Source organism: Chlamydomonas reinhardtii, chromosome 8, assembly GCF_000002595.2.
Source record: "Chlamydomonas reinhardtii strain CC-503 cw92 mt+ chromosome 8, whole genome shotgun sequence".
Taxonomy (NCBI): Eukaryota; Viridiplantae; Chlorophyta; class Chlorophyceae; order Chlamydomonadales; family Chlamydomonadaceae; genus Chlamydomonas; species Chlamydomonas reinhardtii.
Genome location: NC_057011.1, coordinates 2,541,615 through 2,556,813, shown reverse-complemented (window position 1 = coordinate 2,556,813; position 15,199 = coordinate 2,541,615). Strand labels below are relative to the sequence as shown.

General features: G+C 62.9%; 4 protein-coding genes across 4 annotated transcripts; 2 read left to right on the top strand and 2 right to left on the bottom strand.

Annotated features, from left to right (window-relative positions):
• The first annotated feature begins 38 nt into the window (after positions 1-38).
• CHLRE_08g372450v5 (uncharacterized protein) lies at positions 39-3,164 on the top strand. The gene is made up of 6 exons (XM_043065058.1): positions 39-264; positions 333-455; positions 613-655; positions 742-872; positions 1,006-1,143; positions 1,339-3,164. The coding sequence occupies exons 2-6, from the start codon at positions 406-408 to the stop codon at positions 1,574-1,576; spliced, it is 600 nt and encodes a 199-aa protein (XP_042922059.1). The 5' UTR covers positions 39-264; positions 333-405; the 3' UTR covers positions 1,577-3,164.
• Positions 3,165-3,206: 42 nt separating this feature from the next.
• CHLRE_08g372400v5 (uncharacterized protein) lies at positions 3,207-6,388 on the bottom strand. The gene is made up of 5 exons (XM_001701246.2): positions 6,147-6,388; positions 5,789-5,866; positions 5,283-5,435; positions 4,726-4,794; positions 3,207-4,421 (listed from the first exon to the last, which is right to left on the bottom strand). The coding sequence occupies exons 1-5, from the start codon at positions 6,201-6,203 to the stop codon at positions 3,915-3,917; spliced, it is 864 nt and encodes a 287-aa protein (XP_001701298.2). The 5' UTR covers positions 6,204-6,388; the 3' UTR covers positions 3,207-3,914.
• Positions 6,389-6,524: 136 nt separating this feature from the next.
• Positions 6,525-9,353, top strand: CHLRE_08g372350v5 (uncharacterized protein). The gene is made up of 5 exons (XM_043065057.1): positions 6,525-6,687; positions 6,778-6,846; positions 7,001-7,036; positions 7,244-7,348; positions 7,543-9,353. The coding sequence occupies exons 1-5, from the start codon at positions 6,589-6,591 to the stop codon at positions 8,002-8,004; spliced, it is 771 nt and encodes a 256-aa protein (XP_042922058.1). The 5' UTR covers positions 6,525-6,588; the 3' UTR covers positions 8,005-9,353.
• Positions 9,354-9,516: 163 nt separating this feature from the next.
• CHLRE_08g372300v5 (uncharacterized protein) lies at positions 9,517-15,158 on the bottom strand. Its single transcript, XM_043065056.1, has 6 exons — positions 13,634-15,158; positions 12,463-13,342; positions 11,988-12,095; positions 11,620-11,741; positions 11,253-11,397; positions 9,517-11,091 (listed from the first exon to the last, which is right to left on the bottom strand). Exons 1-6 carry the CDS (start codon positions 14,891-14,893, stop codon positions 10,847-10,849), a joined length of 2,760 nt encoding a protein of 919 aa, XP_042922057.1. The 5' UTR covers positions 14,894-15,158; the 3' UTR covers positions 9,517-10,846.
• Positions 15,159-15,199: the final 41 nt, after the last annotated feature.

Sequence of the window (15,199 nt, the reverse complement as noted above, 5' to 3'; positions counted from 1 at the left end):
GCTGGTTGTCGCACGAGCGACGCATGTTGCGCTGGCGACATGTCGCTTCTTGTGCAGCCATACGAAGCTGTAGACATCTGTCAAAGCCTCGACAGACGCGCAAGCGACTGACCCCTTGCGCGAAAGCAAATGCGTGAGCGCGCGAAAGGTCGCTTGGGCCCTCGCGACCCCGCCCCGCGCACCTCCAGCCCATACCAAGACATATGCAACCAAATGCACAAGCCGACGCACCTCCACAGCGCCCAGAGAGCCCGCAAGCATAAGGTACGACGGTACGGCGGCAGAGATCGAGCCGGCATGGGCAGCGCGACCATTTTGCCTCCGGCAAGCAGGTTTTCCGTCACAGCTCTCGCTCGCAAGCATCGTCTGTCACTTCTCCGCAACCACTTCAACCTAATAGCAAAGATGGCCCTCGCCTCTAAGGTTGCTACCCGCCCCGCCGTGGCCTCCCGCCGGTGAGCATTTCAGCGAGCTCAAGGCGCAGCCATAGCGTAAACGAGCCAGCTCAGCAACAGGATGCTGCTATCAAGGCAGCTGTGGCGCTAGATCTGCAGATTATGCGCCCTGGGAAGCGTCGGAAGCTTGACACGCTTTCAATGTTTCGTTTCGCAGGGGTGCCGTGGTTGTGCGCGCCTCCGGCGAGTCGCGCCGCGCGGTAAGACAAGAATGAAATGTCGTGGGGGCATTAGGCCGCGTTTGTGAATGGAGCTGGGACTGATCTGGCGTTATCTTTGCGCGCAGGTGCTGGGCGGTCTGCTGGCGAGCGCTGTCGCCGCCGTGGCCCCCAAGGCTGCCCTTGCTCTGACCCCCGTCGACCTGTTCGATGACCGCTCGGTTCGCGACCGCGGCTTCGACCTGATCTACGAGGCCCGGTAAGTCGGGACTTGCGTTGGCATGTTGCACCCGCAAAAGGTGCGGCATGTTTCCAGCTGATCTCAATCAGCTGTCGATATCGTTTGGGATAGCGCTTCAATAATAAGTGCGATCTATGCTGTATGCGTGCAGCGACCTGGACCTGCCCCAGAACGTCCGCGAGGGCTTCACCCAGGCTCGCGCTTCCCTGGACGAGACCAAGAAGCGCGTGAAGGAGTCTGAGGCCCGCATCGACGCTGACCTGGACGTGTTCATCCAGAAGTCCTACTGGTGAGCGCGATGTCGTCGAGACGGGGCCAATATGCTTGCTCAGGGTTTCCAGCGCGACCTAATACGGCTTGGGTACGGGCATCCGCAAGAAAGTTCAAATGCTACAGGAGCAACCATAATACGGATCAAAACGAATTCCGACACACGGGATGCTGACCTTCCCTCCCCACCACCCTGCCCCTTCCCTCGCAACAGGACTGAGGCTCGCGAGCAGCTGCGCCGCCAGGTCGGCACCCTGCGCTTCGACCTGAACACCCTGGCCTCGACCAAGGAGAAGGAGGCCAAGAAGGCCGCCCTGGGCCTGCGCAAGGAGTTCATCCAGGCCGTTGAGGACCTGGACTTCGCCCTGCGCGAGAAGGACCAGGCCTCCGCCGCCAAGAAGCTGGAGATCACCAAGGCCAAGCTGGACTCCGTCCTGGCCGCCGTCCTGTAAGCGCCCTCTTCTTTCCACCTAACAGCTGAATTTTCGGCCATCTCTGGAGCTGCTGCAGCAGCAGCATGAGGATGGGGAGAATGTAAGCGGCTTTGGAGTGAGGAGCAGCGGTTGCGTCGGTTGCAATGCAAGCGGTGGTGTGACGCGTCGGAACCTAGAACACGTGTGACTGTCGTGTCAACTCGGGTCCGTGTGCGAAGGACGCGCTGTACGGGTGCAACCTCCGGTGGCCTAAGAGTGGGCGCCTGGAGGAGTGGTACTGAGGGCAGTGCACGGGAGTGCGCGGGTGTGCCGGTGCAGTTTTTGTTGTCTGCACTGGGCCGCCCTGCCGCTCCGCTTGGATGATGTGGCTTGTGTGTTTGGCCGCACGCTGCTTCCAGCGCGTTGCGCGCCTGTGTGCGGTTTGATGGATTAGGCGGTTTTCCCCCAAGAGAAGACGATCAACGTAGAAAACAGGACAGGAGATAATCAATCTCCGCACATTTGGCAACCCCAGTTTGCCACGTGTATTCTCAAGCTTAGGCATGCAGCTCTTCTGGAGTGGCTCGCAACAGCACGGCGTGTAATACACACGCAGTGATACATAATTCTGCTCTGTACATGTTCCTTTGTCCTTGGTGTGTAACCACGGCAAGTCATTCTGGAGATGTGAACACGCCATGCAGTGCTGCGGAATAGGAGGTACACCGCTAGGAAATCTGCAGAAACAGGGTATGTTTTCAGCTTCAGAGCTCATCTGTTCATGAAGCAAACCTTCGGTGACAAGCCTACCTACGCAGGAATCAGCGTGCTAGGGTTGGCAGCAGTGGCAAGCTCGTGGGGGGCAGTGATTGCTGTCTTCCGTGCTGTTCCGCACTCACATCAAGACTGCGCTTAAGAACGCCCCGAAAGTCTGCTTTGTGCGGGTGATGTCCTGACTGCGAGTTTCCGGACAAATGGTGGCGCGATGGGCCAGGGGCGCGGTATTGCAGCACTGCGGGGCAGCAGCCACAGTGCCAATGTGCCATATCCCTCCCAACTACCAGTCTTACGTGTGCCCTGCTCCCTCAGTCGCAGACGGCACACCCATTCCCAGGTGCTCGTGCCCGTGTGAGCCTGAGCAGGCTACATTCACTACCTACAGTACCCCCGCAGCTACCCGACACCCAGCTCTGGCGGAGCTCCAGCCCCATCGAAGAACATTTGATTTGCCCACGAGAGCTGCCGTTTTGTGGGCGGGACGCCCCATAATTTAAGAGGGCCAGAACACCGAGCGCGAGATTTTGGACCTTACAGATGGAGTTTGACCTGTGCGGCGAAGGCATTGTGCTTTACCCGTCCACGCCACATTCTGCTGCGGAACATGCCCTGGGCATCTGGGTGTGTGATGGGACAGGGTTCAGGCAGGTTGGCGAGGTCCCATAGGGTGCAGCTGACGCCCGTACCCCAAGCAGACAACAAACAGTTTGCAGTGGCAGAGCAGAACTGCAGAAGTGCATGGCTGGTCGAACGCCGGAGTTACTGTACCGACAAGTTGCTGGCTGGCTGGAAGTTTGCTGATGTGCATTCCTCACTGTTGAGGACTAGCGGGTATTCGGTCAGAACACTGGAGTATGGGACGTGGGGACACGGCGGGGAGACCGTGGGAGTCCCGGGTACGTGCCTTACGATGGGTATAGAAGGCGATCTAGAGCCATATATAGGGCATAGTCTTTACCAGTTTGGTGTCGTGTATATCGCTATACAAGTGCCACTGTAACACTACTAGCGAGCACGGCCACCCAGAACCGACCAGAACTCAACACTCACGCTCCGGGCGCCCGGCCAGGGCATCTGGGTGTGTATTTGCTGACTGTCCTATACGACAGCTATCGCCGCGCATACAGTCCCGGCGGGCCCGCACCACCGTACGGCACGTCAAAGTGTCAAGCCAACAGAACATCCTGCGTCCACTTCCCCCCGGCACACTATGTTGCCATCATACCACACACGCGCCTGCGAACACACAAGACACTCTGCAAGCACCATGTACCGGCAGCGTCCACAGCTATATGCTAGAGCCCCCGCGTTGCGTACTACTGGTTTTATGCACCTCTGTCTGTGCTCGCCCGCTGCGGCCCCGGAGGCGCAGCTCAGAACCTGTGTTGATCCCGCCGTCCGCCATGCACCGTCACCATCGTCATTTCGCCGGCATAAAGGTTACTGCCCGACGCTGATTGAATGAGCTACCGTGCTCATGCCCTAACCCTAACCTCATGCGCAACTAACTGAGCTGACCGTACCGCCGGCACCTGACCACCGTCCTGCCGTCTGCTACCCTCAGCCAGTTGTACGTTCACACGCTGAGGAAGGCACGGGCTCAGCGGGGTCCTGCGTGCCCGCCGGCCGCGGCCCCCTGTGAGAATATGGACTGCCACAGCGCTCCGCCGCCGCCGCTGCCGCTGCTCACCCACACCACCGCCAGCACCGCCACCACAACGGCCAGCGTCACCACCGAATTCCCCAGCCCCCGCCCCGGCGGCGCGCCGCCGCGCCCGCCGGCTTGCCCGTTCTGCTGCTCCCCGCCGCCCTGCCGCGCCGCGCCAAAGATCCCTCCTCCCCCATTCGCAGCCGCCACGTCGCCGTTTGCGTGTCCGTTCGCTTGCCCACTCACTTCCCCGTTGGCTTGCTCCTGCTGCGCCTGCGCGTGTGCCTGCGCCTGCTGCGCCGGTGCAGGCTGCGCCGCCGCCGTGGCTCGCCGCGTGAGCTCCTCAATCCAGGCTGGGAAGAGCTTCCTGAAGGTGGGGTTCTTGGCGTTGAAGGCCAGGCTCTCCGCTGCCAGCCGCTCCTTCTCCGCGCGCGAGGTGGTGATGCTCCCCGTGGTGGCCTGGGCGGATGGGCCGTTGGTGGCGTGTGTGGATGGGCGGGTGAACTACGGTACCTGGATGAGGCCGGGGCGCACCGCACCTGTGGCCACACCGCCACCGCTGCGACCGCGACCGCTGCGCCCTGCCCCGCCATATCAACACCAGTACACCACCCAGCCGCGGAGAACCCCACCAACGCTGCGCAGCTGCGCGTGCGGTGCCTGACCGGCCCCGCCCTGCCCGGCCAACTGCCTGCCGTACGCTCCCCACCCCCGCCATTTGCCTGCCGTACGTCTGCCGTACGTCTGCCCCTCCCCCCCTCACCTGTGTGTCGTACATGAAGCTGAGTAGCCCCGTCAATATGGTGCCCACGCTCCACATGGGGTTCCAGCTCTGCAGCGGAGGCGAAGGTGCAGGGAGGGGGCTTACATTCATGATGAATTAAAGAAGTGAAGTCGTAGGCAGGTAGGGGTAGGGGGAGGGGAGTTCAAGGCGGGGAGCAGGCGGGTTGGGCGCGTGCGAGATTCAGCGAACCGGTTTAGGCTGCTCCGACTGGCTCCGATTCAAGGCGGGGTAAGCTAGGCAACCCCAGCCCTCCACATCCTCCTTCCACATTGCCCCGCTCCCGCCCTGCCGCCCTGCCACTCCACCTGCGTGCCTGCGGGCTGCGCCCCCCCCCTCCGCCCTGCTGCCGCCCTGCTGCCTGCCTGTCTGCCTGCGGGCTGCACCCCCCCCCCCACCCCTCGCCCCGCCCAGCTGCCTGTCTGCCTGCCTGCCTGCCTCCCCCCACCCCAAGCCCTGCTGCCGCGCTGCTGCCCGCCTGCGGGCTGCACCCCCACCCCACCCCTCACCCCGCCCCGCTGCCTGCCTGCCCGCCCCACCTCCGGGTGGTAGTCGGTCATGGACAGGCACAGCTTGGTGTTGGTGGCGAAGCGGCCGTTAGGCGTGAACAGCGAGATGGAGGGCGGCTTGAAGGGGTAGTCCGCGGGGAACACCAGCTTGCCGTGATACACGCCGCCGTCGTACTCCGTGCCCTGTAGAGGATGGGGCAGGCATGAGGCGAGGTGGAAATGGGGGAGATGGATGCGTGGATGCGTGTCCAGACTCGCAACCGGTCCCACAGAGCCGGCCGGGATAGAGGGTGCCTGGCCGGCTCCGGTGACACCGCCTGCACGCCGCAGCCGGTGCGAGGGTCCGACCCAGACGCCGCGTCTCCCTTGCACCAGCACGACGTCTGCATCGGCTTGGCCGCCCACTCCAAGTCCGCAACCACCGCAGAATGGCCAGAACAACGCCAACACCGCCCGATGGCTGTGTACGACACGGAGCGGGCCAGCTAACAGCGCCAGGTGCTGCCGCGTGTGTGTGCGTGTACGGCTGTCCTTACCTTGGCGCCTTCGAGCACGAAGTGCCACTCGAGTAGGTTGGAGGGCGAGGGATGCGCGGTGATGTGCGGCACCGGGTCCTGCGTGGCCAACATTGAACCGGAGTTTTCGATCGGATACGCGGAGCAGGAATGCTCCTTCGTAAATGACACCGCGACCCCGAGCTCATATGCGCCAACGCTTCACTACAGTGCAGGCTACGCCTTGCTATCTGGTCATGGCCTGGGCGCACAGAGCCCCCAGCAGCTCCAGAGCTGGGCTCCCGGACAACCCGGGGCTGTATGGGAGCTGAAGCGTGGGGTTTCGACAGCCCAGCCAACGGTGTCGCGGCTACGCTAGCGCCATCGCCAGTCCTCCCACCTTCAACAAGCTCTTGTACTCCTTTTGCAACCGCGTCATACACTGCTTTCCAGCCATCGTCTCAGGCTTCCGAGGCGGTCCTCGCCCAACTGCGTTGCCGAGAAAGCGCCTATGGTGGTGCAGGTGATTTTGGTGAAGTAAGGTGAGCTGATACCAATCAGCTCCAAAGAAGCACCGCGAAAGCTCGTGTTTGGGGACGACGGTCCGAGCGAGGCGGGAAACAGGGATATGCAGTCAAAGTTGCTAGTACATCAAGTTATGGCATACGTGAAACTATAGGTTACCACGACGATTCCCGTCCAGCGAGCAGCACGCACCGATGCAGGCCTTGATGCACAAGTCGCACAGCTTGCCAGCGTTCAGGTTAACAATTCCATACTTAGCGACTCAACTTCAAAACCTAATCATAAAGCTCCGCCTATCGAGTCACAGCGCAAGGACCATGGGCTACCCCTCGTTCGCCTGCACGCAACACGATAAACTAGCATTGTCGTCAGACCGAAGGAAGCATCTCAACTACTTGCTCCACGATTACTCGGAGGTAAGCCCACATATCCTCCGGGGACGCCATGCGTATAAGGGCCATCGAAGGAGGCGCTCCTGGGACTGAGACCCCGCTCCCTGAATGTAGGAAAACAAGCGAATCTATGGAGCGACTATGCCAACGGCAGGGACGGGTATTCGGCCCGTGCGAGAGCCGGTAAGCCACCACTGCACCGGGCCTTCAGGCGTTGCCCGCGTTGGGTCGGAGTGGCGCCGCTGTCCTCCCCCGCCGCGCGCATCCCGCACACCATTTGCTGTCGCTGCCGGGGCGCCTAGACATAAGGTCTGTCACTCGCAATGCTGCTCCGCAGGTGGAGAGGCCCATCGGCTCGTACACTGCTCTAGAGGTGAGTGCCAACAGGGCTGGCTGGGCGAGACTGGGTGTTGCAGGCAGGTTTTGTCGCCTATGCCGCTGCAGCGCGACCCTCACTCGCAACTGGCACATACACATATACAATTGCTACACCTCATGTAGTACAACATGACAGCTCGCCCACAACTTCACCCCATAGTCTCGAACGCCGACGCCAACCTGGTTGTCTGTGTGGGTGCAGGGACAGGAGGCTGAGTCCCGGCAGATGGCGGCGCAGACCAACAACAAGCGCACGCCCACGGGCCAGTTCTTCAACCCGGTCAACCCCGCACTGCACGAGAAGCAGGTGCGCATGGACGAGTGTGCGTGCATGTGTGTACGTGTGTTAAAGGGCATTGCGGAATACGGTGCGTGCGTTTGCTGGATGACATCCGCGCTCACACACACACACACACACACACACACATATATATATATATACACACACGCATCAACACACACACACACACACACACACACACCTGTACCTCACCCCTACAGGTGCCGCCCGCCACCTACGACGGCACCAACATCACCCACAGCGCCGTGGCGACCATGCGCGGCGGCAGCGGCCTGCTACAGCCGGGCGGCGGCGGCGGCGGCGGCGCCACTGGGCGCTACAGCCACCACTCCCAGCAGCTCGCCAGCGACGCCCACAGCCCCAGCCAGCAACAACCAGCGGACTCCGCCGGTGCCGCCTATTACAGCAGCAGCGCCCCGGTTTCGCCCTCCGGCACGGGGCAGCTGCCGCCCATCACCACCGGCGGCGGCAGCTTCGCGGGCGGCGGCTTCGCGGGCGGCAGCACGGGCGGCCTGGGGTCAACGGGCAAGCGGGCTAGCTGGACGCTGCCTTGGCAGACGGGGGACCGCACGCTGGGCCGGCAGATGGCGGACCAGGTCAGGTACGGGCGGACGCCCACAGGCGCCTTCGCCAACCGCGACCTGGCCAAGGCCAACAAGTAGAAGACATGTCGTGACGTGGACATGAATTGTGTATGTATGCGTGTGCGCGTGCCTGTGTGTGTGTGTGTGTGTGTGTGTGTGTGTGTGTGTGTGTGTGTGTGTGTGTGTGTGTGTGTGTGTGTGTGTGTGTGTGTGTGTGTGTGTGTGTGTGTGTGCGAGTGAGTTGTTGAAAGGGAACAGGACAGATTTTGCACGTGTGCGTGTATTTGGGCAGGAGGCAGGGTGGACGCGTGCATTCGGTGTGTTCAAAGCGAGAGAGCGCAGCTCATAATGTAGTGTTTGTGGTTGGACTGGGGCTGTCGGAGTGGGGGGACAGGCCACTTGAAGTGCGTTGCTTGGCGAGTTGACGGAAACGGGCGGCGGGCACGGGGCGGGGGCACAGGATACCATTTTACTCGAGTACCCAACATGCCGAATCAGGCATGTGCGGGCCGTGCTTTGCACTCGTGTGTGCAAGATAGCGCAGGACTGTTAGGTCGGTTGCAGCGAATCAAGGCTAGACCAATGCCCGGGAGTTGCCAGCATGACACGTTTAATAGGGGGTTGTGAGTGCGACAAGTTTGGCAGATTCATGCTCGTGTCGATTAGTATGCTGCAGCTGAAGGCTGCGTTTAGGCAACGGGCACACGAGGGCGACGCGCAGAGCTCTCAGATTGATACGGTGAATGAAGTGTTGGTGCTTGGAGGCTGGTTGGCGACAGGCCCGCTGCAATCAATTGCGGGGTCGCCATTCGTGCTCTTTCATTTCAACCGTGTGAGCTAAGCTACCGTATACTAGGCAGTAGACTTTAGGAAAGCGGGCTTGGTGTGCGCACGGACTGTCCGGCTGAGCCTGCGTGGCGCACAACGTGCGTAAGCGTGCTTATTGTTGCGTTGCAAGGTTGGGAGTGTGCGTCCCTTTCCACCACACCGAGACTAGGCGAGCCGCACAGGCCCATCGCCTCACGCAAATGACTGATTACAAAATCGGTAGACGGACAATCGCCCCACGTCTACCCCCATTCGGGAGCGAGGCACGGGCTCCGGCCACCAGCGCTGGGGCGTGCTAGACGGTGTGCACATTATGAATGCGACATTACAAGAAGGGACAGTCCGACCAAGCAACTGTCGGGTGATATCGTGTGTGCGGCACGGCGCAACTACCTAGGCCCCCGGGGCGTGACGGGGCGTGCCGCTAGAAGCCTGTGCCCGTGTGCCGGTGTTGCTGATGGTTTGTCATCCCCTGCATGGCGGGCTGCATGGGCCTTGCCGAGGGGTTTATAGCACTCAACCGCGACCTGGCTCGCCGGTTGAGTTGCCGCCAGCGCAAGCTAGCAGAATGACTATCACTCTGTGACAACTCATACCCAACCCACGAGCCTTGCATGCCTCTGTCCCTTACTCCGCCGCCTTAGTCTGCGTCGGTCTGCCTAGGCCCCGCAGCAGCAGCCAGCTCTACGCTGAACAGCAAGTGTGTTAACACGAACCTGGTCGTCCCCGTTAGCGGCTAGGATTGATCACCCTGGTGCGCAACGGGAATTAAGGGACTCAGTGGCCATACGGGGTCGCCTGCTGCTTGGCACCGTATCCGGACGATGCAACTCAACCCGAGTTTTACCAGAACGGTGATGGCGCATGTCACAACCCCGGTGTGCACATTCCGCACGCCGTCCACGCGGGCCTTCCCTTTCCACATATTCCCAAGCCGCCCCTTAAACCTCTATAGCACCAGGGTTGCCTAGTACGCGACCCTCTCTCCATAATACGCGTATTAATACAGTGCGTTGCCTAAACCACGTTGCCTAATGCGCTGTGCCACAAAATCCGGGGGAAAGCCGGTGCAAACACGACACGCGTGCCCGCACCATGCCCGAATCGGTGTGAATTTTGGATTGGCGCGGCCATAGCCTTCTAGCGGAATTTCCTTCAGGATAGTCTGGCAATTGCATAAATGTAACGCGGGCCAGGGCTTCACGGACGTGTCTCCTCCTTCGTCTCCATCAGGGGCACCCCTGGTCTCCATGCGTCACCCGTGCGGGAGCTGACATTACAGAATTGCCCCAGCGTGATGGCGTCAAAGGCACTGACGCAGCGTTGCCGTTGTGTGCGGAACTAGGTCTGGTGCCCCCGCCACGATGCGCTATGCCTTGCTGGGCGACGCCTGCCTCCTGCTACCTCACTCTTCTGATCTACGCACTACAGCATAGGCCGGAACTCGCTAGCCTGACTCCACACACCCCGGGGCATTCGAGCATCTAACACTTGTAAGGTGGATGATTGAACCTCACCCACATTAACCCCACGCACAAACCCACGCGGTGACAGCTGCTGCGCAGTGCACAGTCTGTACACGTCAGCGGGTGCACGCCAGCGGGTGCAAGCAAACCCCGAACAGCCAATGAAATGCAAAACAAAGATGCAACACACCCCGTCCGGGCGCGTGCTGGTACGGCCTATCCAGCCGAAAAAACCAGAGGTACCGTACATAGGCGTTGCAATGATACGGTAAACACATACAAGACCTTAAGGCTTGGGCGCAGATGCTTCAAAATCGGGCAGCCCCCCTTGCAAGGATCAGAATCAAACCAGCAGCGCTCGCGCAGGTTTCCGAGCTGACACCGAGACATACACAGCAAGCGTCGCTTCACACCACACATGGCACACAGCACTTGCTGACGTCTCACTACAGCCTACACCTTTGGAGCAGAAAGCAGCGCGGCGCGACACCCACGCGCTGACTGCCTCGCTCCTCAACACCGCCGATCACAATCCTCTTCTCAATCTAACTTGGCTCCATTTCACACGCTCCTGGCACACAGCCAAACATCATCGCTGACTAGGTCCGCGCATGCCGCATGTCCCCTCATTTGCGCGTTGCCGAAACCGCCTGCTTCACGCCGCTCTCCACCCTCTGCGCCGCCGTCGTCGACGCCGGCAGCGGCCCCGCCTCCGGCCCCGCCGCCTCCATCGCGCTCCCGGCCCCCGCCGCCTCCGCCTCCGCCTGAGCCGCCGCCAGAAGCACTGCCGCCGCCGCCGTCGCCTCCTCATGCTCTCGCAGCTTCTGCTGGTGTGCCGCGTTCTGAACACTCGCCGCCATCAATGCGGCGCCTGTACAGGTCACCACAAGAACAAAAATGTAACTACAGACCTGTTTCCCCCAGCAAGTCCCCACCAAGACAACTGACAGCCCATCCACCCACCCACCGCCACCCACCTATGCACAACCCGACCACGCAACCACCTGGCAACCCATCCATCCACCCACCCACCTATGAGCAGCATGCCTCCAGCCCAGGACAGCGGCCCGGTGGGCTCGCCGCCCAGGATCCAGAACGCGAAGAAGGCGGTGGCCAGGGGCGTGAAGCTGTAGATGACCTGGGCGGTGGTGGCGGGCACACTGGACAGGCCCTGGACCTGTAGGGGGGGAGGTGCCATGTGCACGATTAGGTAAGACGAGATGACGTGGACAGGTTGTTGCAGCAGATCAGTCTGGGCGGGGTGGGGGCTAAGGAGAGGGGAGGGCAGGGCAGCGGGAGGGGGCGGGTGAGGGGCGGGCGAGGGAGGGCAGGCGAGGGCGGGTGAGGGCGGGTGAGGCGGGGAGTTTGCAGCGCTGCATGGAGAGGGGCGATGTCGCACCTGCAGCAGCGTGGCCAGCGCTCCGGGCCCAATGCCGCTGTACGCCAGAACCGCCAGCGATGTGGGCGAGCGCGAGCTGAGGTCGGGGAAGGAGAACACGGAGCCCAGGGCCGCGCCGTGCTCTGTGGGCAGGGGGTTGGAGGAGAGGAGAGGGGAGGAGAGGGCAGGAGAGGGGAGGAGAGGAGAGGGGGCCAGGGGCGGGTGTTATGAAAGGTATAGGGTGTGAGGTCAACAGTACACCGGTGAAGGGGGCTGCGGGTTTGTCAGGGGGAGATCCTGTCACGGGATGTGGTTGAAACAAACCCCGCCCCCTCCCCCTCCCGCTCCCGCTCCTCGTCCCTCGCTCCCCGGCCCGGCGGCCCACTCACGCAGGTTTGTGGAGGCCATCCACATGAGGCTCATTGAGCTGAGCCCCACCTTCTTCATGGCGGCCAGCGACACCGTGTCGTGCCGCGGCGAGTAGATGCCCATGCGCACTGTGTGAAAAGGCACGTGTGTGTATTGGTGTGTGTGTGTGTGTGTGTGTGTTAATGTGTATTCAAGGGCAACAGACTGTATGCAAGGGTAGGCGTGTCTATATTGTGTATGTGTGTGTGTGTGTCGATGTGCATTCAAGGGCAAAAGAGTGTGTGCAAGGATGGGCGTGTTTGTATTTGTGTTGATAATTAGGATATGCAAGGACATGCGTGCGGTGGCACCGGCCGGGAACAATGGCTGGCAGGAGGACAGCGCGAAACCAGCAAAGTTGCGTGCGCTGCAACATTTCAAAGCGAAGGCTGCTGAGCAGCTCCGCTCCGCTCAAGAGCTGCCCTGCTAAGCAGCTGCACCTGCTCTCGCACTCACCCGTGCACACGGAGTAGAAGAGGCACGCCAGCAGTAGGTACAACTCCCCGCCCGTGGCCTCCAGGGCTGTAGCACCCGGCGTGCCGGCAACAACCGCCGTGGCCGCGGCAGTAGCAGCGGTGGTCGCAGCGACGGAGGCCGCGGCGGCGTCCGCGGTCGTGGCGACAGCATCCGCGGCGGCGGCCGATGCCGAGGCGAGCGCCTCCGTCACCGCCAACGCGGCGTCGCCGGCGGCGGCTGCGATGTCGGCGGCGGCGCTGGCGGTAGTGGCGGTGGCGGTGGCGGCGGTGGCGGCGGCGGCGGCGGCGGCGGCCGCGGCGGCGGTGTCTGCAAGGATGGCTGGGTCCGCAAGCGGCAAGGCACTGCCGGCCGTGTTGACGACGGCGGCGGTGCTGGCAACCGCGGCAACGGCAGCGCTGGCCGCCGCGTCGGCCGCCACCTCCGCCACCGGCGCTGCCGCTGTCGCCGCCGCCAACGCTTCCGCTGCAACATCTCCCGCCGCCGTCGCCGTTGCTGTCGCCGTGACCATATCGCTGCTGCTGCTCGTGACCGCGCCGTCCACCGCCAGGGCGGGCGGCGCCGCCGCCGCCGCCGGCGCAGCCGCCGCCACCGCTCCCGGCTCCACCGCAACCACACCCCCACTGCTACTGCCCCCGCTGCTCCCGCTGACGCTGCTACTGCCGTCGCTCTTGGCCTGCTGGCCTGCTAGGCTGGCGTCGTAGGCGACCAGGGTCGAGCCGACCAACCCGATGCCAACCGCCACCCACATCTGGCGCGGGATGTCGTACCCCGCCAGGTACGACACCGCGGGCACCAGCACCGCCGTCACCTCGGCCAGGAAGCCAGCGCGTGTGGCGCTGGTGCTGTGCAGGCCCTCCACCTGCGTGCACATGGAATAGGTGTGTGTGTGTGTGTGTGTATGTGTGTGTGTGTGTGGTGTGTGTGTTAAAGAGCACAAGGAAAACGTTGCGCAAAGACAGTGTATGCGATGTGTGTGTGTGTGTGTGTGGGTGTTGAAGCACACATAACCCCCCTTAGAGTTCTGGAATGAACTTACCCCCCCTCCCATTTCCTTTTCCCCCGCCCATTCCCACCCACTTGGGTTCAGTTTAGGTTGGGCTGGAATATACACACGCCCCTTCCCGCCCCCCCCCGCCTCCCCCGCACACACCTGCAGTGCCGTGCCCATGAAGTTGAGCAGCCCCAGCTCCAGTCCCCCTAGCACCACACTGTTGAAGGTGCGTGTCAGCACCGGACCCAGGCGGGCCGTGTGCAGCGGCGGCGCGAACAGGCCCGCGCTACTGCTGCCGGTGCTGGCGCGGGTGCTGGCTGTAGCTGCCGCTGCTGATGATGCCGCGAGGGCGGTGGTGGGTGCTGCTGTTGATGAGGCGGTGGAGGCGGATGCGGAGGCGGTTGCGGAGGCGGCGGAGGCGGCGGAGGCAGAGGCGGACGCCGACGCTGTGGTTAGCGCGGGGTCGTCCTCAGCGGGCGTGGCGCCGGCGGCGGCTGCCACGCCGTCAGCGGCGCCGTCCGTGACCACTGCCATGGCTGTGCTCATAGGCGCGTGGTGGACATCAATGCCACTGGCGGCGCCATTGCTGCTATTGCCATTGTGGCTGCTACTGCCACTGCTGCTGCTGCTGCTGCTGCTGCTGCCATTGCTACTGCTGCTAGTGCCCGTGCTGCCGCTATCGCTTCCCATCACCGCCTCCGCTGCCTCCGCTGCTGCTGCTGCGGCGGCGATGTCGTCACTGCGGCGGCGCCAGGCGGCGGCGCCTTGCGTCCACAGGTAGCCGACGGCGGCGGGCAGTAGCAGCGCGCCCGCCGACACGATCGTTCGTACGGCAGTCAGTGATGCTGGATCCAGCGGATCGGATTCCGCGTACAGGTAGCGGATGGCGGGGTTGTAGGTGCCCCACAGGATGGGCACGAACGCGAGGGAGAGGTAGCCACCCAGGGCTGGGGTGGTGGGCGGCGGCGGCGCTGCGGCGGATCCGGCAGCGGAGGCGGGGGATGCTGATGAGGAGGCGGAGGGGGAGGAGGGGGAGGAGGGGGAGGTAGCGGCTTCCGGGGCGGCACGGTTGAGCAGGCTTGGCCCTGGACCCGGCGCGGCGGCGGGCGGCGCCAGCAGCGGGCGCCGCCCGCTAGCGCCAGGTGCCAGTCGACGTTGTGAGCCAGTAGCCGCGGCGCTAACAGCAGTGGCAGCAGCGCTGGCGTTAGCCGGTTTTGGGGTGCTGGCACCGGTCAGGCTCCAGCGCTGGGTTAGCGCGGCAAGCGGCGTTAGCCGTGCCGAGCTCGCCGACCGGCCGCGGTGCGAGGATGGCAGCTGGACACCGCAGCAGCGAGCCAAACCGCCGACGGGCCGGCAGCCCACGACGCTGCCTGGCGCGATGGCAAGCGACGATGGCGGGCCGCATCTAGAGCTCGCCATTCTCACAGCCGTGACGCAGGCGGTCGCGCGAGGGCGCGCGCTAGGTAGCGCTGCGCGAGCGGTCGATGGTGTTGCCCAGCTCCACTCCACTCGTTTCCTAGGCGGTAGTCTCCGTGAGCAGGCGGTGAGCAGTCAGGTTGTATGTATACTATGTGGGTGCTTGTACAGTATTGTATGCGGTCAGCTTAACTCCAGTCGGTCGCTGCGCAGACAGGGTTCTTCTCCTTGCACACAAAAAAACTTCACAAGGAGCCCCAACACTTAGCGCAATACTACTTGGTTTGTGTTCCCTTCATCTGCACCACG

Excerpts from the sequence above, each read along its gene's own strand:
- CHLRE_08g372300v5 (XM_043065056.1), bottom strand. The coding sequence starts at position 14,893 with ATGGCGAGCTCTAGATGCGGCCCGCCATCGTCGCTTGCCATCGCGCCA. Across the intron at positions 12,096-12,462 it reads CTTCTACTCCGTGTGCACGG|TGCGCATGGGCATCTACTCG; the intron begins GTGAGTGCGAGA and ends CTTTTCACACAG. Across the intron at positions 11,398-11,619 it reads CGCTGGCCACGCTGCTGCAG|GTCCAGGGCCTGTCCAGTGT; the intron begins GTGCGACATCGC and ends CCCCCCCTACAG.
- CHLRE_08g372450v5 (XM_043065058.1), top strand. The coding sequence starts at position 406 with ATGGCCCTCGCCTCTAAGGTTGCTACCCGCCCCGCCGTGGCCTCCCGC. Across the intron at positions 873-1,005 it reads GACCTGATCTACGAGGCCCG|CGACCTGGACCTGCCCCAGA; the intron begins GTAAGTCGGGAC and ends GTATGCGTGCAG. Across the intron at positions 1,144-1,338 it reads TTCATCCAGAAGTCCTACTG|GACTGAGGCTCGCGAGCAGC; the intron begins GTGAGCGCGATG and ends CCCTCGCAACAG.
- CHLRE_08g372350v5 (XM_043065057.1), top strand. The coding sequence starts at position 6,589 with ATGGGCTACCCCTCGTTCGCCTGCACGCAACACGATAAACTAGCATTG. Across the intron at positions 6,688-6,777 it reads TGCTCCACGATTACTCGGAG|GAAAACAAGCGAATCTATGG; the intron begins GTAAGCCCACAT and ends CCCTGAATGTAG. Across the intron at positions 7,037-7,243 it reads GCTCGTACACTGCTCTAGAG|GGACAGGAGGCTGAGTCCCG; the intron begins GTGAGTGCCAAC and ends GTGTGGGTGCAG.
- CHLRE_08g372400v5 (XM_001701246.2), bottom strand. The coding sequence starts at position 6,203 with ATGGCTGGAAAGCAGTGTATGACGCGGTTGCAAAAGGAGTACAAGAGC. Across the intron at positions 5,867-6,146 it reads AGTACAAGAGCTTGTTGAAG|GACCCGGTGCCGCACATCAC; the intron begins GTGGGAGGACTG and ends TTGGCCACGCAG. Across the intron at positions 4,422-4,725 it reads GCTTCATGTACGACACACAG|GCCACCACGGGGAGCATCAC; the intron begins GTGAGGGGGGGA and ends CCATCCGCCCAG.